Here is a 24647-nt window from a genome sequence, read left to right on the forward strand (position 1 = left end):
GACAAAAATATTGAGAGGTGGATAGTCACAGTGTAAAGAACGTATGAACGTGCCTTGATGGATGATAGTACGAAGAATTGTTCTTCCCACTCATGACCCTACACAGCAGACCACACTCTGTGTCTGGATAGGACGAACTAAGCACGCCCACCTCATCTCTCCCATGAGTCCCCCTATGAAACCTGGGCAGCACGCCTGAAAGAATTATCTCAGGGCTCTAGCGAGCCAGCAGAGGCAAGGAGGAGAAACCAGAAGGCATCATTTACTTTTCCCTCCAGTATCTGTCGGTCAACCCAGACGTGGGCACTGGGTCATGGACAGAGAAGTTCCAGGAGAAGCCCTCGAGCCCTGGCTAGAGGCTGGAACAGAAAGTTCCGAACTTTCAGGGAAGGCAGGAATCCCATTTCCCTCTTTTTCTATCTAGGCAGACCCATAATGATAACAGCAAAAGCTGCCCAGGGAACGCACAAGAGCCAGGACTTCAGAAGGGGACTTTTGCCCTGAATGGGGCAGCTGTGGCTCAGAGATGGTGGAAAGACTCCTCTTATTTTTATTTTCTTCCTCCACTCATCCATCGCTTGGCAATGGACCAGGTACAGTTACATAGGAGAGCATTACAGAGCAGTCTCAGTAGAGCCTGTTTTCCAGTTCTGTGACTGTCAAGGGAGACCAGGGGACCAGAAAGTACCTAGAAGAGCAGAGGGAGGCAACCATTCAGGAAAGCATACTATATGTTGTTTATGAAGTCCTGGGCTCATCTCAGAGCGACACATGCATGGATCCGGTCCTAACTGTAGACCCAAGAAATTGAGAACTGAATGGAGAGTCAACCACCCAAGACCCAGGCTGGCCACTGGGGTGTGCACAAGTGAGGCAAAGCTGAGTCATGCTGCAAAGGCTTTGGAAACTGGACTGCCATTAAAGACAGCCCACCTTCTCCAACACACGTTGCCTGTCTTGCTAATTTTGGCCATTCTAACTGGTATAAGGTGGTATATTAATGTGGTTTTAATTTGAATCTCCCTAATGGCTAGTAATGATGAACATTTTTTCATGTGTCTGATAACCATTTGTATGTCTTCATTGGAGAAGTGTCTGTTCTTTTCTTCTGCTCATTTTTATATGAATATCAGTTTTGTGTGTGTTGAGTTTGAGAAGTTCTTTATAGATCCTAGATATCAACCTTTTGTCTGTACTGTCATTTACAAATATTTTCTTCCATTCCGTGGATTGCCTCCTTGTTTTCTTGACTGTTTCCTTTTCTGTAAAGAAGCTTTTGATCTTGATGAAGTCCCCAAAATTCATTTTTGCTTTTGTTTCCTTTGCCTTTGGAGACATATCTTGAAAGAAGTTGCTGTAGCTGATATCAAAGAGGTTACTGCCTATGTTCTCCTCTAAGATTCTGATTGATTCCTGTCTCATGTTGAGGTCTTTTATCCATTTCGGTTTATCTTTGTGTACGGTGTAAGAGCATGGTCTAGTTTCATTCTTCTACATATAGCTGTCCAATTTTCCCAGTACCATTCATTGAAGAGACTGTCTTTTTTCCACTATATATTTTTTCCTGTTTTGTTGAAGATTATTTGCCCACAGAGTTGAAGGTCCATATCTGGACTCTCTAATCTGTTCCACTGGTCTATGTGTCTGTTTTTATGCCAGTACCATGCTGTCTTGGTGATCACAGCTTTGTAGTAAAGCTTGAAATCAAGTAACATGATGCCGCCAGTTTTATTTTTGTTTTTCAACATTTCCTTAGTGATTCAGGGTCTCTTCTGATTCCCTACAAATTTTGGGATTATTTGCTCCAGCTCTTTGAAAAATGCAGGTGGAATTTTGATCAGAATGGCATTAAAAGTATAGATGGCTCTAGGCAGTATAGACATTTTAACAATGTTTATTCTTCCGATCCAAGAGCATGGAGTGGTCTTCCATCTTTTTGTGTCTTCTTCAATTTCTTTCATGAGTGTTCTGTAGTTCCTCAAGTACAGATCCTTTACCTCTTTGGTTAGGTTTATTCCCAGGTATCTTATGGTTCTTGGTGCTATAGTAAATGGAATCGATTCTCTAATTTCCCTTTTTGTATTTTCATTGTTAGTGTATAAGAAAGCCACTGATTTCTGCACATTGACTTTGTATCCTGCCACGTTGCTGAATTGCTGTATGAGTTCTAGTAGTTTGGGAGTGGAGTCTTTTGGGTTTTCCATATAAAGAATTATGTCATCTGCAAAGAGGGAGAGTTTGACTTCTTCATTGCCAATTTGGATATCTTTTATTTCTCTTTGTTGTCTGATTGCTGTTGCTAGGACTTCTAATACTATGTTGAACAAGAGTGGGGAGAATGGGCATCCTTGTCATGTTCCTGATCTCAACGGGAAGGCTGCAAGCTTTTTCCCATTGAGGATGATGATGATATTTGCTGTGGGTCTTTCATAGATATATTTTGGGAAGTTCAGGAATGTTCCCTCTATCCCTATACTTTGAAGTGTTTTAATCAGGAACAGATGCTGGATTTTGTCAAATGCTTTTTCTGCTTCAGTTGAGAGGACCATGTAGTTCTTCTCTCTTCTCTTATTGATTTGTTCTATCACATTGATTGATTTGTGAATGTTGAGCCATCTTTGTAACCCAGGGATGACTCCCACCTGGTCATGGTGGATAATCTTTTTAATATGCTTTTGGATCCTCTTTGCGATCTTGTTACGAATATTAACATCCATATTCATCAGGGATATTGGTCTGAAATTCTCCTTTTTGGTCAGTTCTTTGCCTGGTTTGGGGATCGGGGTAATGCTGGCTTCATAAAAAGAGTCTGGAAGTTTTCCTTCTGCTTCAATTTTTTGAAACAGCTTCAGGAGAATAGGTGTTATTTTTTTCTTTGAAAGTTTGGTAGAATTCCCCAGGGAATCTGTCAGGTCCTGGGCTGTTTTTTTTTGGGAGGTTTTTGATCACTGCTTTAATCTTGTTACTAGATATCAGTCTATTCAGGTTGTCGCCAAACTGTGGAAAGAACCAAGATGCCCTTCAACAGACAAATGGATAAGGAAGATGTGCTCCATATACACTATGAAGTATTATGCCTCCATCAGAAAGGATGAATACCCTGGGGTTATGGACATTGGGGAGGGTATGTGCTATGGTGAGTGCTGTGAAGTGTGTAAACATGGCGATTCACAGACCTGTACCCCTGGGGATAAAAATATATTATATGTTTATAAAAAATTAAAAAATAAAAAAAATCATAAAAAAAAGAAATAAAGGATGAATACCCAACTTTTGTAGCAACATGGAAAGGACTGGAAGAGATTATGCTGAGTGAAATAAGTCAAGCAGAGAGAGCCAATTATCATAGGGTTTCACTTATTTGTGGAGATGGAGAGGAGAAGGGAGTTGAGGGAAATTGGAAGGGGAGGTGAACAATGAGAGACTATGGACTCTGAAAAACAACCTGAGGGTTTTGAAGGGGCAGGGGGTGGGAGGTTGGGGGAACCAGGTGGTGGGAATTGGGGAGAGCCCATATTGCATGGAGCACTGGGTGTGGTGCAAAAACAATGAATACTGTTATGCTGAAAAGAAATTTTAAAAAAACAGTAAAAAAAAAAGACAATGGCTGAGCCTCTAGAAAATAAATACACTTTTAAAAATACCCTCTAACTTGAAAAACTTAGATGTTAAAAAAAATGAACTGAAAGCAGAAATACATGAGTCCTTTTGAAACCTAAAGGCATATGGTAATTTTCTAAAAATAATTTTAATTTTAGTCATATGATACGTAAGAAAAATAATCCCCCAATTGAATACAAAAACTACTTTGAGAACCTTGATCCTTTCATATTTGTCCTGAGAGCATAGACTATAGTGTATTAGAAGTTGAGAAAGCTTTTGAACATATAATGTAACTTTTACAGTATGTTCTAAATTGATACAAATTCCATAAAAAGATAATATATTAATACAACACATTTATTATTCACTTGTAATGTAAAGCCATGCCTACATTTATATAATATGATTCAGACCTCATGTGAAGCCATGCAAAAGTCTTTTGGAATGTTGTGACATTGTAAAAAGGACTGAGTCTCCTCTTGAAATGAGAAAACAGGTGACCTGACTTCCATTGGTCTGACATTTAACAAGGAAACCACAAAATATATACCATGCTTGAGTGACCTTGAGCTCCACAGGCATTAAGTGGAGTCTAAGCAGGAACACAAGTGAAGATGAACAGGAATGATCCAAAATTCTTGAAGATATAGATTGATATAGCTTTGTTGCTATACTACCTCCAAGCTGTTTTCTCAGACAGCTTTGCAGATGAGTCTCCAGATCAGGCACACATGAAGTGACAGGGTGTGGAGTTTCTCAGGATTTACTCCGGTCAATACATTTCATGCTCTTATCTAAGGTGCTCCAATATGATTGCATACTCTTATTATTTACGATAACTCTGAGATCTGTCCAGACATGGAAAATCATGAAAAATCCTCAACTTTTAAATATAGCATGTTTGTTACTTCTGCGATTTGTTGGTTTGTTCATTCATGCCAATTCTCTGCCATACCTAAGAATATATTTAGCATTTATTCTATTTTTATTTATATATATTTTATTTACCCTCTAGTCTAAAAGCTATTTGTTGTGAAAATAAACAACACTTTGTCTTACAAAAAGATAAATTAAATAAAATTTGTATATATGTATATGCATATATATATATATATATGAAATCAACATGCTCCACAACATTTAAACAAAGCCCAGAATTTATTAATATAATATTTAAAATATATAGGAAGTCATCCAAAATTACTTAGCACAAAGAACCAGAAAAATCTAAGCTGGCTTAGGAAAATATAGTCAATAGATATTAATGCAATTGTGACACAGTGGTTAGAACAAACTGATAAAGAGTTTAAAAGAGCTATTACACCAGAACTCTAACAAGTGATCATAAACACTTTTGTAAGAAATAGAAAAAGAACATTTCACCAAAGAAATAAGATATCCAAAGAGCTAAATGAAAACTTTAGAACTGAAAAATACGAAACTGAAATAAAAGCTGTCCTGGGTGGGCCAAATAGTGGATCTGAGATGAGACAGTCAGTTGCCTTAATGATGGGAATGACTCATCTGTTCAAAAGAAAGAAAAAATCTAAAAATGAACAGGGCCTCAGGGAACTCTGAGTCAACAACAAAAGATCTAACATTCATGTAATTAAGCATCCAGAAGCAGACAGAATAGTGTGGTGCAGAAAAAAAAAGGCAAGAAAAAAGGCTGAAAATTTTCCAAGTTTGGCAAAAAGCAGACTTGAGAAGCTGGATGAACTTGAAACATAAACTCAAATTCACCTCCAGACACATCAATATTAAACTGCTGAAAACAAAGGCAATGAATAATGTTTGAAATCAACCAGAAAGAAGAGTGATGCATCATCTATAGGTGAACTCCTACTCATATGTCCATGACTTTCTCAGTAGAAATGTGGAAGCCAGGAAGGAAGTGGCAAAACGTTTCTCAAGGGCTAAAAGTAAAGAACTGTCGGTCTGGAATGCTATATTCAGTGAAAATTTCCTTCAGGGATGAAGATAAAGAAATTCTCAGATGAAGGAAAGCTAAAAGCATTCCTTACCAGAAGATACTTTAAAAGACTTTCTAAAGGAAGACTCAGACAGAAGTGAAATGATATCAGAAGGAAATTTGGGATCTCAGGGGTATAAAATCAGCTTGAGAAATGGTAAATATTGGGGTACGTATAATAGACTATTCTCCTGTTGAGTTATTTTAAATATACCTTTGGTTGAAAGCAAAAAAATACAACATTATTTCATAGAGCTCTTAATTTGTACAGATGGAATACATTTGGCAGCAATAAATGAAGGGCACTTGGTAAACTGACAGAATTGTTGGCGAGGTTTTGACATATGAGTCCAAGTGGTTAAAATGCAGATTCTGAGCAGACTCTGAAAAGTTAAGTGTATATATTTTCACTCCTAAAATAACTAACCAAGGAACTGCTAGATACAAATAAAAATAGAATACTAAGAAATGTTTAACCCCAAAGGAGACGGAAAAGAACAACAAAGCCTAAGGAACAGGAAAAAAATAATAAAATGATAAAACTAAATTGAACTTGTCAACATTTATATTTAATATAAATGGTCCAAACAAACCAGTTAAAGGACAGATTGGTATGACTCAACTATGTACTTCGTACAAGAAACTCACTCCAAATATAATGATATCATAAGTTTCAAAAGAGGGACAGGGAAAGATATACTACACAAACACTAACTGAAAGAAAACTGGACATTCTGTATTAAATTTTTGCTTGAAAGCATAGAAAATTAATAGATACAAAAAGCAATTAAGAAGACATGAGAATCTTAAATGTGTACACTGATAACTGACCTTCAAAATACATAAAGCAACAACTGACAGGATGGAAAGGGAAAGTAGGCAAAGCACAATTATAATTAGAGAATCAAATACTCCTCTCTCATTAATCTTCGGAACTAAAACAGGGAAACAAGCAAAGTGTACATAAAACCAAATGTCACTACAAAGCAACAGAATTTAATTGACATTTATGTAACGCCCTACCAACAGTAAAATACACATTCTTTTAAATTGCACGTGGATACATCATATTCTGTGTCACAAAACAAGCACATATCAAATAAATCACACAAAAATACATTCCATGACATAAATGAATTAAACTAGAAACAAAGAACAAAGAGAGTAAGAAAGTCTCCAAATACTTAGAAATTAAACACCAAACTACTAAATATTAAATGAATCAAGGACGTCTCAACAGACATTATAAAACATATTGATCTGCATGAAAAGGAAAATACAACATATCAAAAATGGTGGGAGACAGTTATGTCAGTGCTGGGAGAGATAGTAATAGTATTGAATGTTTGTATTATGAAAGAAAAAAATCTCAACTGAATGATTTAAGCTTTTACCATAATAAATTAGAAAAAAAGAAAAAATAATTCAAAATAGCAGAAGGAAGGAAATAATAAAGTGAAGAGAAATTAATTAAAGGCAGAGATCTATAAAAACAAAATATTTGTAAAAGAACAATAAAATAGATAAATCTCTAGCAAAATTGTTGAGAGAGAGAGAGAGAGAGAGAAGAGAAATATTACCAATATGAGTAGTGAAAGCTGTAGTATCACTATAGACCCTACAGACATCAATAGGATAATAATGGCATACCACAAACAACTCTACACATATCAGTTCTCCAATGTAGATAAAACAGACTATTTCCTTGAGAACCACTAACTACTAAAACTCACTCAAGATAAATTGAACTAGTAGAGACCCAGAAGTATTGACAGAATTGAATTCAGTCAGAGATGACTTCACTGGTGAGTTCCACCAAAGAAGAAATAACACTGTGTTTACACAATCTCTTTCAGCAAATAGCAGAGGAAATTCTTTCCAACATTTTATGAGGGCCCAACATTGCCCCAATACCCAAACTAGACAAAGAAAATGCAAAAAACAATTAAGACAGGGATAACTATGAATAGCATCATCACAGATACATATGCAAAAATCCTCAACTACATTAGCAAAAAATCCAGGAACATTAAAAGAATAATACATCATCACCAACTGGGGTTTACCCCAGGACACAAGGCTGATTCAGTGCAGCTGACCCTGGAAAAACATGGGACTAAACTGGGTAGGTCCACTTATGTGCAGAGTTTTTTCAATAAATACAGTACCATCCTATAAATGTGTTTTCTCTTTCTTGTGATTTTCTTAATAATATTTTGTTTTCTCCAGTTCACTGTATTGTAAGAATACAGTATATAATACTATAACATGCAAAGTGTGTATTAATCAAATGTTGATGCTTCTTGGTAAGGTGTCCAGTCAACCTGTCCAGTAGGCTATTAGTAGTTAAGTTTTTGGAGGGTCCAAAGTTACATGTGAATGTCCAACTGTGCAAAGGTCAGTGCCCCAATCCCCTTGTTGTTCAAGGGTTGACCATATTTGGAAATCAATCAATGTCATCTACCATATTAACAGTTGAAAGAAGAAAAATCACATCAAATGCTTTTTTTGCATCAACTGATATGAATGCGATCGTTTGAATTACTATGATTATATCATGGACTAACATGATACGTTCATATCAGATACCACTCATGATAAAATTTTTAGGAAACTATGAATAACAGGAAACTTCTTGATCCTAATAAAGATTATCTACATACAGAACAGCTGGCAGCATGGTTACTGGTGAAAAACTGAACCCTTTCCTTACAGGAGTGGGCACGAGATAAGGATATTCAATCTCACCACTTCTGTTCTGTGACTTCAGTCGCACTGGACGTCCTAGCCAGTGCAGCAACCAAGGAAGGAAGGAAGGGCATCCAGGTTGGAAAGCAAGAAAGAGAACTATTTGCAGATACACGTGTGATCAGCAGACATGTTTAGAGCAGCTCTGTTTGTGAATGACCAAAGGTAGAAACCACACTGATATTCTCCAGGGACAAAGAAATGGTGGCCCGATCCACGCGATGAAGGACGATAGAGCAGCAATAAGTAGTGACATACTGAATGAATCTTGAATTTCACTGAGCGAGAGAAGCCAGTCTCAGAAGATTACCTACAGTGTGATTCCGTTTATATGACACTTGGAAAAGGCACAGCTGTAGATCACAATGACCAGGGCTTAGGGGCAGGAGGAGGGTGTGACTGTGAGAGAACAGCCTGAGGGAGGAGGGGGGATGGAGCTGTCCTTTATCCTGATTTTGGTGGTGGTTATACAACCCTACACGTGTATTAAAGTTCATCTAACTGTATGTCCCCCCAAAGTCAATTTGACTTAATGGTAATCTATAAATAATATCGTCTTCTAAAAAATGAAGGGTATTTCCAGTGATTATATGTCCACTCAGTTGCAGTCTTGTCCATCTTAATCCTTGAAAGAGTCACTATCTGGATATTCACATTGTGGCTGTATGTTTGGAAGAACCCCCAAATGAAGGCTTGCATAGATAATGAATGCATTTAATGATGGTAAAAATGGTCATAATGGTAAAAAAAATGCTAGAAATACAAAATATGGTTATTATTCTGTTTCCTTGCTATTGTCACTGTCTTTTTTTTTTTTTTTTGGAAACAGATTCATTTTGGAATTCCGCTTCCTTCAGCACCGACACCTCGTACCTTCACTTTCCTACGTTCCGTGGAGAGCTCAGTGCTGACGTGTCTTTCTTTTTTAAGACGACAGCGCCTTCTGGGGTGTTTGTAGAGAACCTGGGGATCACAGACTTCATCAGGCTAGAGTTGCGCAGTGAGTTGCCCCTGGGCGAAGCTACCAGGCCTCAGTATATAGCAATAACCCTTCTGGGAACCTAATTCCCAAAGTACTGCTATGCTTTCTTTGTCACTTGTATTCCTTTAGTACATACTAAAGTTCTAATACCTTTTTAAAAGAGATTTATTTATTTGAGAGAGAGAGAGAGTAGGATTGGGAGGGGGGAAGAGGGAGACAGTCTTAAGCAGACTCCACGCTGAGCGTGGAGCCCAGTGCAGGGCTTGATCCCATGACCCTGAGATCACAACCTGAGCTCACACCAAGAGTCAAATGCTTAACCAACCGTACCACTCAGGAATGCCTAAAGCTCCATTATTTTATTTATTTATTTATTTATTTAAAGATTTTTATTTATTTATTTATTTATTTGACAGACAGAGATCACAAGTAGGCAGAGAAGCAGGCAGATAGAGAGGAAGGGAAGCAGGCCCCCTGCTGAGCAGAGAGCCCGATGTGGGACTCGATCCCATGACCCTGAGATCATGACCTGAGCCGAAGGCAGCGGCTTAACCCACTGAGCCACCCAGGTGCCCCCTAAAGCTCCATTATTTTAAATCCTTATTTTTAATAGAGAGGAAAACAGTGATTCACAAAATACTCACAGTCTGTCCAATTTTGTGCTGCCCTGTGTGTGCAGTAAGGATCTTTTAAACCAAACTGGTCCGATAAATTGCAGAATCATTTCATGTAGTTGACTTACCACATTGTTCATGCATGTATGCAAGGCTTGGTTCCTTACTTTGAAATTTCCCAGAGGGCTTTTTAAATAAAGTACATGAGGATTCCACCCACCTTGAAATAAATTCTCTGATATATAAGAAGGCAGGCCACAGGCCAGTTTCCCTCCAGTGGGGACAGATCTCTACTCCTTAAGGTTTAGCAAGATGAGGAGCATTGTCTGAGGGGAATCAGGTAAGATGGCTTTGTTTTTCTTCCCTCAGGACACACATTTCTTTTGCCCTCCTAGCCAGCTCAGAATGACATTGGTCGGCAGCAGTGTCACCGTCTGCTTTCATAAGGAGCGTGTCGTGCCGCTGCCCTCCTGTCTCTTGAGGCTGAATTTCCTCCCTGGGGAATGAACCAAGCTACTCTCTTCTCTGTGTTTGCAGCTCCTGCAGAAGTGACCTTTTCCTTTGATGTGGGGAATGGGCGATGTGAGGTCACAGTGCGGTCTCCCACTCCCTTTAACGACAACCAGTGGCACCACGTGAGGGCCGAGAGGAATGTAAAGGAGGCGACCCTTCAAGTGGACCAGCTCCCCAGCAAGACGCAAGCTGCGCCCGCGGACGGACATGCCCGCCTGCAGCTCAACAGCCAGCTCTTCGTGGGTGAGTGTGGCTGCCCTCTGGCTGGGCCGTGCTGGTGGACACAGAGAAGACTCGAGCCATCCAGCCATGATGGCAGCAGGTGCACGCGACTCCTGCCAGCACCACAGACTGAGAGCTCTAGCAAGAGTCAGGCTCTCTTTCCACAGATGGTTGTTAATACAGTTTCCATAGTGTGTTTTTCGGGATCATGGTTTCCATAGATTTCCTAGGTCACAGATGAGATAATGAGGTCCAGAGAGAGTGAGTGATGTAGTCTAGAAACTGAAATAGAAGAGAAACCCAGTCCCCAGTGGGTGGATTCCCAGGCTGGACCTCAACAGTATTGATGACCTGTGTTTGCTTTAGTGACTTCTTATCAATGCTATTTATAAAATGATTAGCAAATTTCATCTAGAACTTCCGGCTTCACTTCTCAGTGCAGTCAGGGAATCTGCTGTGTGACTGTGCCTGAGTTCTCCTGTGCCCCCTCTAACACAGACTGAAGGAGGTCTCATGTGGCTGTGTCACCCTCCTCCGCTTCCCAGTCCTTGCAGACACCAGGTTCAAAACCGGGCTGGCTCCATTCTCACTGCTGGTGCTTCAGGGATGAAAGCTCTGGGTAGTGGAAGTATTCCTTTTCATTTACTTGCTTATTTTTTTTAAGAATGTTTTTTCTTTTTCTCAAAGGGAGAGATAAGTTTTGCTACCTTAGTTTTCAGATAACTCTATTCTAATTTGGAAAGCAAGCAAATCATTGAGGTAGCTCTTCCTTGGTAATTTCTCATGTGTTTTCAAGTAAATAAGGAGCTGGTCCAATTAGGAACTAATCTAAATCATGGATTAGCCTGCAGTCTACTTTGCCAGAGGACACCTACAGCTTCTGGGGGGCTGTACAATGCAGGTAGTTGTGTCTGTGTGTGTGTGTGTGTGTGTGTGTGTGTGTGCACAGCCCATGATACAGAAAACTTCAAGGCTTCACGTCAAGTCATCAAACTGTTACTCAAATTAAACAATTCTGTTTTCTGATTTGTAATCCTGAGGATCAAGGAATGGAATTTCTAGGAACAAAGTTGGCATGAACACCTACCTGGAATTGACATCCTCATGGAAACAATGTTTCCAGAGCATGGGACGCTGGCGGAAAATGCTGATCTATATGCCCCAGGTCCACCGAGTCAGAATCCCTGGGAATGAACCCCAGGAGTAGCAAGCATTCCAGGTGACTCCCGCACCCCCAGATTTGAGATTAGGCTCACGTGAGGCATGATAGAGAGCTACTCAGTGTTCAGTGACTGTTACCCTCCTGACCTCAGAGCCAGCAGGCTGGAGCAAGGCAGGCCTGGGTTTTAATGTCACCCCTACTTTCTCTTTCTTTGCCTGCTCCTCAATTCCCTTTTCATGGCATTGTTAATGGGAGCATTTCTAAGAAAGGATGGTATTACATATATAATTTGTTATTATATGTAATGTATGCATTATATTATATATAACAAGCGTATAACAAATACATAACAAAATATGTATGACAAATGCATATACGAATTATAATGTATACTACATATTAACCCTATACAATGTATATACAGTTGCATGTTACAAATTTGTAATATGTATTATATTGCAAAGATTTTCAACTATTTAACTTTATCATGCCCATCACAGTTTATACACTTAAACTTTAAAAAGGAGAGATGGTCTTTTCTTTTTTTTTTTTTTTTAATGAAGGAACCAACTTTATTTTATTTTATTTTATTTTTTTAAAGATTTTTTCTTTATTTCTCTGACAGAGATCACAAGTAGGCAGAGAGGCAGGCAGAGAGAGAGGAGGAAGCAGGCTCCCTGCAGAGCAGAGAGCCCGATGCGGGGCTCGATCCCAGGACCCTGGGATCATGACCTGAGCCGAAGGCAGAGGCTTAACCCACTGAGCCACCCAGGCGCTCCAGGAACCAACTTTAAACTGTAAAAATCTTTCTAAATAGAACTTGAAGAAGTACTTTTTAGAATGAATATTTACCAAGTTCAATTTTAAAAATATTTCCATCCGTGGTTTATTCGATACCATTTGATGATTCTTAGTATGAGATCACAGCCTAGGTTTTCAAAATCGCATGTTTGTAAAGCTTCCGGCGGGTCGCCTTTCTGAAGGGATCGGTCCGGCCACAGTTGGATGTGAGTTGGAAATGCCACTGAGACCCCCCAGGGCATGGCTGTAATTGTTCCCCTCGTAGGCGGGACAGCCACCAGACAGAGAGGCTTCCTGGGGTGCATTCGGTCACTGCGGTTGAACGGGCTGGCCCTGGACCTGGAAGAAAGGGCCATGATGACGCCAGGAGTGGACCCAGGCTGCCCGGGACACTGCAGCAGCTATGGACACCTGTGTCGCAATGGAGGGAGATGTAGGGAGAGACCCAGGGGCATTGCCTGCGACTGTGCCTTCTCTGCCTATGATGGGCCATTCTGCGAGAGCGGTGAGTGTGCCCTGGGCAGGATGGGGAGAGGGAGGCACCTTATTTGGGTCTTTGCCTCGTGTTTCTGGCATTTGACCCTTTCTCTACGAAAGGATAAGGTGGTTCTCTCTGATTGGCTAAAGGAGAGTTGTTTCTCTGCCAAATTTGTCCATTTATGATTCTGTTCTTGAGAAGCTCCTGATGATTTCTGTTGGATTCAGCATCATTCATGCGACACTGAGATGGACAATAATTCTAAGTATATGTTCACACTTGGCATTTAATGCTGTGTAACTCTGAGATGAAGCATTTTGTGGGCCATAATAAAATATTGTTACTCAGTTCAACATCATGCGAATATACACGGGGATAAGTTATCTTTTTATCCATACTTGATTACCTTTTAAATCAGAAATATTTCTAAATTTAAAAAAAAAACAGCAAAGTGTGACATTCTTGTTTTCTGTCTTGAGAGACTAAGGGATAGAGATAGTGTGTAAATACACATAGAGAAGAGCCTTGCCTTGACTTTGTGCTAACATAACAAAAATGAGTGTCATTCCAGAGATTTCTGCGTATTTTGGAATTGGCTCGTCTGTTATCTACGACTTTCAGGAACATTCTAACTACACCACCAGCAAGAATTCAAGCTCCTTTGCAACTTTACTTCATGGGGGTTTGACGCTGGCTGGAGAAATGGCCACACTGAGCTTCCGGACCACAGGGACACCCAGCTTACTCCTCTATGTGAGCTCCTTCTACGAGGAGTACCTGTCCGTGATCCTCACCCCCAATGGTGAGTGTCGAGACCGTAAGAACGAGGAGACTGAATTAGAAAATAAGGACCTGAAAATAAGGACCACAATGAGGGGGACCCTTTAGGTGTTTAACTATGAAAAGGAAACACAATTGCATGGCTTGCCATGCTTGTTACACTAGTTCATGATAACCCTCAAGTGTTTATTACTAAAGTTCACGTTTCCATGATTACATTTAAGATACATTTCCCCCATGGAAGTTTGATCATTTTAGGTATTTGATGTGCTGCTAGGCTTCTTGCTATTCTGGGAAGTCTTTCCTTCTGTATGTGAATAAATTAGTTCTGCAATTCACTCTGAAACAAGATAGCTCACTTTGTACATGGAAAATATTTCCTCCTCCTTCTTAGCAAAGTAAAGAAGTTTATTAAGCTATCCAAAACCCACGATTCCTACGCATCACATGAATAGCATTGTTCTTTACTCTTCAGTGGCTGAGAAGCATTCATGGCAATATCTACATATGAAGAAAAGTGGGATGAGAGGTACCCAACTCATGGCCACAAGTCTTTCCAAGATTGTTGCAGATGAAGCATTAGCCCAAGCTGTAACCTTGCTTCACAGGGCGGAAAGGCAGGGACCTACTTTCTGTAAGATCTTCTCCAGGCAGTACGGGGTTATGGGGCAGTGGGCATCCCTGTGAAGGACATTAGGAGATTGAGATGTTGTAGCAAATCACTGGTCTTTCTTCTGTTTCTTGATTATGGCAGAAACATAAGGAAAAAAATTCTAGTTGTGCAAAAAGATTCTTTATGCAAATATCAGCAATACATTAAAATGCATTAAAATAAGTCACATTAAAAGAAGTGATGCTTATAGAAACTGAATGTTAATGCAATATGGCTTGAGGTTTTGCTATTTGATACTATGAATACCACATGAATAATTAACTTCAAGCCTAGCTCTGAGTTCTCATATGCTTAACTTAGAATTTTTTCCTTTTGTTAAGGAAAATGGAAGAACTTGGGGAAAGACCATTTGGTCTTGACTTTTAAAATAGTGTAATCGGATTCTGAATTCAGCCCTGGAATAGCACATAAATGATCACTTTTCCAGGAATAGAGACTCTCAGTGTCCTTAAGCAAATGCTCAATAAATTCAAATTATAAATAAATAAAAACAAAATGTGCTTTAGAACCTGCATTGATGGTTTTTATAAAATTCCATTTTAGTTAAAAATGTCATTTTTTGGTCTTGTTTAGGAAGTTTGCAGATCAGGTATAAGCTGGACAGGCACCAAGAACCTGATGTTTTTAACTTTGGTTTTAAAAACTTTGCTGATGGGTGGCTTCACCAGGTGACGATTCACAGAGAAGCAGCGGTGGTCTCTGTAGAGGTAAGAGATAGATTCACAGCAGCCACAGTAACCAAACCTGTGGCATTCAGTGTATGACCTCCAGCAAGGCTTTGAGAATAAATCCTAGTAACAGAGATACACATTCATCAGTCTTCCCAGAAAGTCCTGGGGACAGAAAACGTAGTCAAAGTGTTTTCTTTAGCAGTGTCATTTGTTTGTTTAGCAAGGGGCTGACAGGGTTCTTGTTAATATCTGACTGCTGAAAATGCCAAGCTGTCCTCGTCGGTAGGGGAATATTGCCCAGTTTCTCCCAGCGATTACTGGAGATTTTCCGACGAGAATGAGAGCCTATTTCCATCTGAATACAAAAGAGCAAAGGCGGCAGAAATGTAAACACAAGGGGAAAAGCAAGATCTTGCTGAAAGTGGGAATACATTTTTTAAAAGCCTCCATGTTTCAATTATTCACTTAGTCACTGGGTTTTGAAGAATTACCTTTATATACTGAATCTGTGCTAGTAATACCTTTTGTGGCTTGTGTTACTAATTTCTGTTTGAAATAAGTAAAAGCTTTAAGGTTTGAAATAGCTTATTGCATTTCTTTGTGAATCGTACCAATTACGGATCCCTAAACCATGAAGACAAATAAAGGGGAAAGAATAGGCAATGGGGTGGTGTGAAATCCGAGGTATTAAAACAATTGCTATGAAACCATTTCACCTTTGTGACAGCACGAATGTATGGCTCGTTTTTACCATTTTCCTTGGTCTCTCTCAGACTCCCATTCTCTTATCCACCAAAATTACTCGCCATTTTGATGTTTGCTTCTCGTGGAATATTTAATAGGTTAACCAGAATGCAAGGAGACAAGTTGTCCTGTCGTCAGGGACAGAATTCAATGCTGTCAAATCCCTTATGTTGGGGACAATTTTAGGTAAGTGTCAGAAAGAGCATCGGACCCCCACACCCAACCCCCTGACATGGATCAGAAGTGTCAGGTTGCAAACAGGGGAAGGGTTCTTAAGGCTGAAGGAAGCTCCTTGTCATATTCATGGTTTCCCAGCAAGTGACAATCAAGGTAGAAGCAGCCCTTTTGTCCAAGTGTGCCTGTAATCACCAGGGAGGGCTGTCTGCTAGGTGAGCCACAGTGACCCCTGAGAAGTATCTCCACATGTGCCCTCTCACTTGGCAATCAAGCAGAATGAAACTTGGTATTTTTATAACAATTGAGGAAAGGCAAAATCAAAGCAGCTGTCACATTTACAATTGTATATTAATCAGGGGTTAAATGCAGAAATCACCCAACAGTAAATATAGATTTATATTTATAAGAAGAAAGGACTTACATTTTCTTTGGGCAAGTGAGTACGTGTTGGGTGGTAGGCTGGGCTCTGCTCTGAGATGTGTTCAGTGCTCCCAGCTACCCCTGGAAGGTCAAGATCTAAAGATCCCCCACACCCCCTTTAGGGCTGGTAAAAGAATACCAGACTACTTAAGCATCAAATTATTTATGCCTTTGTTTTCCCCCTTGTCACCAAGAATTAGATTGAAATAAAAATAAAATTTGAAAGGTATTTTTTTCCTTTTGATTGTTTATATTGTAAACTGTATGTGCTGTCAATATCTAAAGTTATTTGGGAGAAATCCTTTTGTAGTCTTGGGTAGAATTTCTGCTCTCGTACATGACACTCATCTGGCTGTGTTTGGTCCAAGATAATTCATGCACTTTTTACTACCTTTTCGGCCATTTGTACCTTGATTCTTTGATCATTTCTTCCATTCCCTGGCATATAAAACATCCTACAGATGCTGGAATCTACAGACAGCCCATGAGCCCATGTTCAAAATAGGGTGAGAAGCACAGTAACTGTTAAAATGGTGACATTTTTCTAAAAGATGATGAGCAATAAAATTATAAGTTTTTATTTTTCAGAGGAAATGGGGCAGATCGCAGCATGTCCTTGTAAATGATAAATGCAAATGCACATCATTTAGATGGTAGAGAGGACGGGAAGCTCTGTGTTGGTCCTGGGAGTTACAGGTGCAGGTTAAGCCAGTGAAGCAGGGTCCCAGGGTTCTTTGCTGTGAAAACAGTCTTGGCATCATGTAATGGATACCAACTTTGGGCCAAAGTGGTGCTCATGCTTTCTAACTGTGCCTTAGTGTGGATAAAGAGTCGGGCCCCATGATGTGTTGGCAGAAAGGCTTTGCTGTGACTTGCCGTTCCTGCCCCCTCTGCACGTGCAGAGTGGGCCTCCAGCAGCTGGCACAGAAATGCAGACAAGCACAGTTGTTCCCCTCAAGCGCTAGGAGAAGTCTGTAGCTCAAACAGCCCGTGGGAAAGAGAGGGGAATAGCTTAGTCTCTAATGCGTGAATTCAGGTGTGTTTTCTAGGCGTTTCTGGACATCCATGTTTTGTGATATTAGTAGATATTTTATTCTATTTTTTAAAGTTTTTATTTAAATTTTAGATGGCTGACATATAGTGTAATATTAATTTCAGGTGTAGAATTTAGACATTCATCATCTAGATACAATACCCAGTAAGGTTTGTTTTTGTTTTTGTTTTTGTTTTTCATTCTATTTAGAACAGTGGCATAAAAAAGCGGGGAGGGAGGGTGTTTGCGTGAGTGGCTCAGTCGTTAAGCATCTGCCTTCGGCTCAGGTCATGATCCCAGGGTCCTGGGTCGAGCCCCACATCAGACTCCCTGCTCAGTGGGAAGCCTGTTTCTCCTTCTCCTACTCCTCCTGCTTGTGTTCTGTCTCCCACTATTTCTCTCTCTGTCAAATAAATTTAAAAACCAAAACCAACACAAAACCAAACAAAACAAAAACAGTGACATAGTATAGAAAAAACACAAGAACTGGGAAAACAATAGAAAGAGATAAGATTCTCCTCTGGCTTTGACCCATGAGAATAACAGTATACAATTAGCGGGAAGAGGTTATGAAGTTCCTAAAAAGTCAGAGCCTACTTGAGTTTCACAGAACAGTGGGATGGAACCCCAGCCTCGGCTGTCAGCTGAATAGTATAATTTTTTATACAATCCAAGTGGAAAGGAATTTTTAATATCCAAGTGGAAAAGAATTTGCTCCCTTTTTATGTGCTACTGAGCTCCACTCTCTGGCCTGACAGTTACCATTCATGGCTTGAACAGAGTGAGGAATAGATCTTCTTAGGGGTGTGCAAGCCTCAGAGCTCAGCTTACTTACATGCAGGTGAGGTCTGTGAGTGCAGGGATGGCCCTGTCTGCCCGCAGTAGAGTCATGCCTCCTTTGTTGCTGGAGCAGGTTTCTGTGGGCACTCTTCCCAGCCAGGAGGACAGATAGGGTCAAGGGACAAAAGGAACATAACACACACAACTAACTGCCTGCCCTCAGTGACTCTGGCTCTGACAGGAGAGATGAGGCAGTTTCAGAAGTGACTGTGGCATAAGGTAGGAAGTTGCCAGCAGGAAGTGTGAAATTGATAAACATTTTTAAAGACAATTTAGCTTTGAATGTATTAACTGTAAAAAGATACGTCATGGATTATGGAAACTGATTTAATAACTAAACTACCTTATATAAAGGGAGTCATTTTAATAAAAAAGGAGAATAATACATTTTATCATATACATTTTTATTTTCCTGCAAGTTCATCTGTAGAGAGCAGTAGCATGGAATCAATGATGTTAATGTTTTTATTCAAGAATGGTCTAGTCAAAAAGCATCTCTCTCAGGCTGTAGAAATTGAAGTTGAAATTCAGCAATGAAATTTATTGCCTGAAGCAACCGAGTCTAATAAAATTATAAATATTCATTTCATCTGTACCTAGAGGTACACATCCTGATCAAAGGCTAATAACACTTATCGTGTTTTGGGTAACTTTATTTAGGATAGCTTCTCCTTAGCAGTAACTACGAGAAGATGACTATTTCATGTTCAGATTTGGGAAATAGAAGCTGAGCTTCTTTTCATAAAGTTGCATAAAATAGACCAACAGGCTGGCTAATGAAGAGCCATTCATTTTCCAAAGACAGTTGTCCCAAGCTATGGCAAGCTGTCCTCCACTTATTTTTGGTGAGCTCCCATTCTTCAGTGGTCTTATTAACAATGACACTCAGGTCAAGTGCTCCCGGTTACTATAAAATAATTTCAGTAAAATCCGAGTTTAAGTGCATATCGTTAGGTTTCTAATTTTCTGTCCAGTCTTGACTTGGATGTGGCCTGTAACCCTGAAGTATGAGAGCTTTAAAATACAACAACCCAGTAAAGTGTCCTGGCATTTTCATTAGGTTTTATCTCTCTAAAGACTTTTGTGTAAATGGTATTCTGTGGATTTTGTCTTTTGTGCATTAAAGAACAACAATAGCAAAGATCCCCAAAATACCAAAACAAAAATCTGTTTTGAAGGGTGCAGAGTAAAGATGTGCCTTTCTCTTTCCTCCTGGGAAAGAGTGCAATACGTTGAATGTAGTTCAAGTCAGTACAGTCATGCGGGTAAACCTTAGTGGGGAAAAGAAACCCACTGAAGGATCTTGTGTTGAAATGGAACTCCATATATTAGAATTGGGTTATAAATAATATGTGGGGGTTACTGATGCCCTCATGGACAGACTACAGTTTGGATATTAAAAGCTCCATTGACTTCTGTGACGTATGTTTTGTCTTTGCTCTGCTCTGCCTAAGAATTTATCTCATTTGGGAGGAAAGTCATAGGGTGGAAGACACAAAAGTTTATATAATTTCAGAATATGAATACAAATGAAAAGTTCCTCAACAAAATATTAGCAAATCTAATCCAGTAAAATCTAATCCAGTAACACAAACGAATTGTTATATGCGACCAGATAAGATTTATCCTAGGAATTTAAGGTTGGGTCAGCAGATAAAAACAATCAATGTAATACAGCATATTAATAGAATAAAGGACAAAAACCACATGGTTGTCTTAATAGGCACAGAAAAAGCATTTGAAAAAAATCCACTGTGCTTTAATAAAAACAAACAAACAAACAAACAAAAAAAACAAAGTAGGAATAGAAAGAAACCTCCTCGCATGAAAAAAGACAGCTACAAAAACCCCATGCCTAGCATCATTTAATGGAAAATAATGGAAACCTTTCCCCAAGATCAGGAATAAGATAAGGATGTCTACTCTCACCACCTTCCTTCAGGATTGTAGTACAGGTTTGAGTGAGGGCTACAAGGCAAGAAACAAAAAGTAAAAAGTATCCAGAATGAAAAGGAAGAAGTAAAACTATATCTATTTGTACAGAACGGGATCTTATAAGGAATCCATGAAAAAAGCTAATGGAGATAGTTCACAGTAGGAGCAAGGATATAAGATCAACATACAGAAATTTATTGTATTTTTATACTGGCAATGAATAATACAAAAACAAAATGAAGACCAAAATGTAAATTCCACTTAAAGTAGCATCAGAAAGAATAAAATACCTTGGAATAACTAGAACGGAAGAGGTGTGAGACACATACGCTGGAAACTATGAAGCAGTGCTGAAAGGAATTAAGGAAGATTCACACAAATGGAAAGACATCCGTGTCTGTAGACTGGAAGTGTTAACGTTGCTAAGGTGGTGGTGCTCTCCAAATTGATCTACAGGTTCAATACAATTCCGATCCAAGTCCAAGTGACAAGTCGATCCTAAATGCATATGGAAATTCAAGGGACTCCAATTAACCAAAACCATCTTGAAAAGAAGAGTGAAGCTGGAGTTTTTGCCCTGGATTTTTTTTTAATTTATTTTTTATTTTCAGCATAACAGTATTCATTACTTTTGCACCACACCCAGTGCTCCATGAATCCGTGCCCTCTATAATACCCACCACCTGGTACCCCAACCTCCCAACCCCCGCCCCTTCAAATCCCTCAGATTGTTTTTCAGAGTCCATAGTCTCTCATGGTTCACCTCCCCTTCCAATTTCTCCCAACTCCCTTCTCCTCTCTAACTCCCCATGTCCTCCATGCTATTTGTTATACTCCACAAATAAGTGAAACTGTATGATAATTGACTCTGTCTGCTTGACTTATTTCACTCAGCATAATCTGTTCCAGTCCCGTCCATGTTGCTACAAAAGTTGGGTATTCGTCCTTTCTGATGGAGGCATAATACTCCATATGTATATGGACCACATCTTCCTTATCCATTTGTCTGTTGAAGTGCATCTTGGTTCTTTCCACAGTTTGGTAACCTTGGTCATTGTTGCTATGAACATTGGGGTACCAATGACCCTTCTTTTTACTATGTCTGTATCTTTGGGGTAAATACCCAGTAGTGTGATTGCAGGGTCATAGGGTAGCTCTATTTTTAATTTCTTAAGGAATCTCCACACTGTTCTCCAAAGTGGCTGCACCAACTTGCATTCCCACCAACAGTGTAAGAGGGTCTCCTTTCTCCACATCCTCTCCAACACACATTATTTATGGTTTTGTTAATCTGGGCCGTTCTAACTGGTGTAAGGTGGTATCTCAATGTTGTTTTGATTTTAATCTCCCTGATGGCTAGTGATGATGAACATTTTTTCATGTGTCTGTTAGCCATTTGTATGTCTTCATTGGAGAAGTGCCTGTTCATGTCTTCTGTCCATTTTTTGACATGAATATCTGTTTTGCGTGTGTTGAGTTTGTGGAGTTCTTTATAGATCTTGGATATCAGCCTTTTGTCTGTACTGTCATTTACGAATATCTTCTCCCATTCCATAGGTTGCCTCTTTGTTTTGTTGACTGTTTCCTTTGCTGTGCAGAAGCTTTTGATCTTGATAAATCCCCAAAGTTCATTTTCACTTTTGTTTCCTTTGCCTTTGGAGACATATCTTAAAAGAAGTTGCTGTGGCTGATATCGAAGAGGTTACTGCTGATGTTCTCTTCTAGGACTTTGATAGATTCCTGCCTCATGTTGAGGTCTTTTATCCATTTAGAGTTTGTCTTTGCATGTGATGTAAGAGAATGGTTGAGTTTCATTCTTCTACACATAGCTGTCCAATTTTCCCAGCACCATTTATTGAAGAGACTGTCTTTTTTCCACTGTATATTTTTTCCTGTTTTGTCGAAGATTAATTGACCATAGAGTTGAGGGTCCACATCTGGGCTCTCTCCTCTGTTCCACTGGTCTATGTGTCTGTGTCTGTTTTTGTTCCAGTACCATGCTGTCCTGGTGATCACAGCTTTGTAGCAAAGCTTGAAATCAGGCAACATGATGCCCCCAGTTGTTTTTCTTATTCAACATTTCCTTAGCAATTCAGAGTCTCTTCTGATTCCATACAAATTTTAGGATTGTTGGCTCCAACTTCATAAGAAATTTTTTTACAGAGTGTATACAGAGCTCTCACAACCAAACAAAATGACAAATGACCCAATTTAAAAATGGTCAAAAGATCTGGTCAAAGGCTGAAATCAAAGACATTTCTTTGAAGATTTACCAAAAACTGATAGGAAATGATGCTCAAGATCATTAGCCAGCAAAGGAATGCAAATCTAAACCACAAGATATCACTAAAAAACCATAACAAGTGGAGGAGGTGGAGAAATTTGAGTGTTTGTGCATTAGTGATGGGAATGTAAAATGTGTGGCCACTGTGGAAAAACAGTTTGGCAGTTTATCTGGGGGTTAAACACAGAGTTACCATATGACCTCTCCTAGGTATATACCCAAGAGAACTGAAAACATATGTCCAGACACAAAAGGTGTACGTAAATCCCTGTAGCTGTGTTCTCCACTAATAACCCAGCATGGGAATAACCCCAGCCACTGACCACTAAGTGATATAGTGTTATGTTTCATGCCAGTGTTTCACTGTGTGCCACAAACAAAAGTGAAATATTGGCCATAAAAATGTAATGAAGTAACAACACAGGCTACAAATGGGTGAAAACATGATGTTAAATAAATGAGAATAAATACCTAAAGTGACTTACTGTGTGATTTATTTTGTATGAAATGTCCAGAATAGGTAAATTATAGAAACAGGAAGTTTAGGTTTGCCCAGGGCTGGAGAGGGGTAGGAATGGGATGTGGAGTCTAATGTGTACTAGGTTTCTTTAGGAGAGATAGAAAGATTCTGCGAGTGAATACTGGTAATGGTTTTACAACTGTGTAAATATACAAAATCCCCCCTGAATTGTATACTTTAAAAAGATCAGTCTTATGGTATGTGAATTGTATCTCAATATAAAAAAAAAAAGTATTACAGATTCATTTCTTTTGCCAATGCCTCTTCTGCACACGCAGCTGGGAGAAGTGATGGTGAGTAATGGTGAGTGATGAGTCGTAACCGGGTGTCTATTCTGAAGTGTGAATGAGTGTGTTCCAGGACAAGGTGTGATGGGAGGTGGGGGGAGAGAAGTGGAAGGGCTCAGGGTTCAGGACTGCTGAAACAGGCAGAGGCACATCGGGTGGGGCTGCACAACTGTGAAGACGACTAAGCAACTAAGAGCAGCGATTGTGTGGAGTTCTGATGTAATCACCTTGTTGGGTGAAAGAGTGGAAGGGATTGCCTACGTGTCATTACATGAAGAGTCTGTATTATGTACTAAGGACTAGTGCTCCAGGAAGCGCCTACTAGCATTGCTCACTTTGAGCGCATGGGGCACCAGATTACCCCTGATTTTTTCTCTGGTATTAGCTGCAAGCACTGGGAGAACCTGGTGCTCTGTGGGCCTGTGTTTCAGGGAGGAAGGAATAATTCACTCACTTCTTTCTCACTCTGAAAATCAGGGCCCCCTGTCTCTGAATTGTGGAAAGATGGACTGGAAAAGTCTGTCTTCTACTCGTTTTCTAATTATGTCATTTATCTTGAATTAAAAAAAAAAAACAAAAAGGTTTGACTTCCAGAGGGAAGGTCAGCATTGCTTAGCATGGTTATACCTATCCTCAGTGCCCCTCGTGGAGCAGGAGGTGGGCTGGATGTTTGGGCCATATTCCTTCTGCCATGGTAAGAGAGAGAGACTTCTTCCTACATTCTGTTTGGGGCCAGATCATGAACCTGCAGGTACGCTGCCGGGTATGGGACAGAAAAGATGCAGCCTCTAGCTTGCCAGGACCTCCATACCATCTAAGATCCTCAGCCACGGAGTTCTCACTAGCAGAACGATAAACCAATGGCTAAAAAGATGATGTTGCCCCTAAGAAGACAGGGAGGAGGACTGAAGACAACAACTACAATTCCCACATCAAAATAGAGCCATTAAAGAAGACAGAACACAACTGCAATGAGACTTGGCAGTCAAAGACACTTGAAAAACTCACACACCAACTCTGGGTATTAAAGTAAATACAGGTTTTCACAATTTCACAGGGTTATCTGAAGGAGAGAATCATCACTGGTTATCATTAGACAGTGGTCTGGAATATTACAGAGATGGGCTATCTCAAACCGCAAAGAAAAAAAGATTAAGAGAGAGAAATTAGAAGGGAAAATAAGAGAAA

At 39.7% G+C, this 24647-nt stretch overlaps 1 protein-coding gene across 3 annotated transcripts in view; it reads left to right on the plus strand.

Moving 5' to 3' along the window:
- LOC122900625 (contactin-associated protein-like 3) overlaps positions 1-24647 on the plus strand; it is a 205183-nt gene that overhangs the window by 172370 nt on the left and 8166 nt on the right. For 2 of the 3 annotated variants that reach the window (XM_044239395.1, XM_044239396.1), the window contains 6 exons: positions 9153-9323; positions 10457-10675; positions 12883-13122; positions 13667-13897; positions 15122-15255; positions 16062-16149. In XM_044239395.1, the coding sequence (XP_044095330.1) occupies positions 9153-9323; positions 10457-10675; positions 12883-13122; positions 13667-13897; positions 15122-15255; positions 16062-16149 (1083 nt within the window). The remainder of the gene's footprint in view (positions 1-9152; positions 9324-10456; positions 10676-12882; positions 13123-13666; positions 13898-15121; positions 15256-16061; positions 16150-24647) is intronic. The other variant, XM_044239397.1, reaches the window with a different exon arrangement.

This window comes from Neovison vison, chromosome 2, assembly GCF_020171115.1.
Source record: "Neovison vison isolate M4711 chromosome 2, ASM_NN_V1, whole genome shotgun sequence".
NCBI lineage: Eukaryota > Metazoa > Chordata > Mammalia > Carnivora > Mustelidae > Neogale > Neogale vison.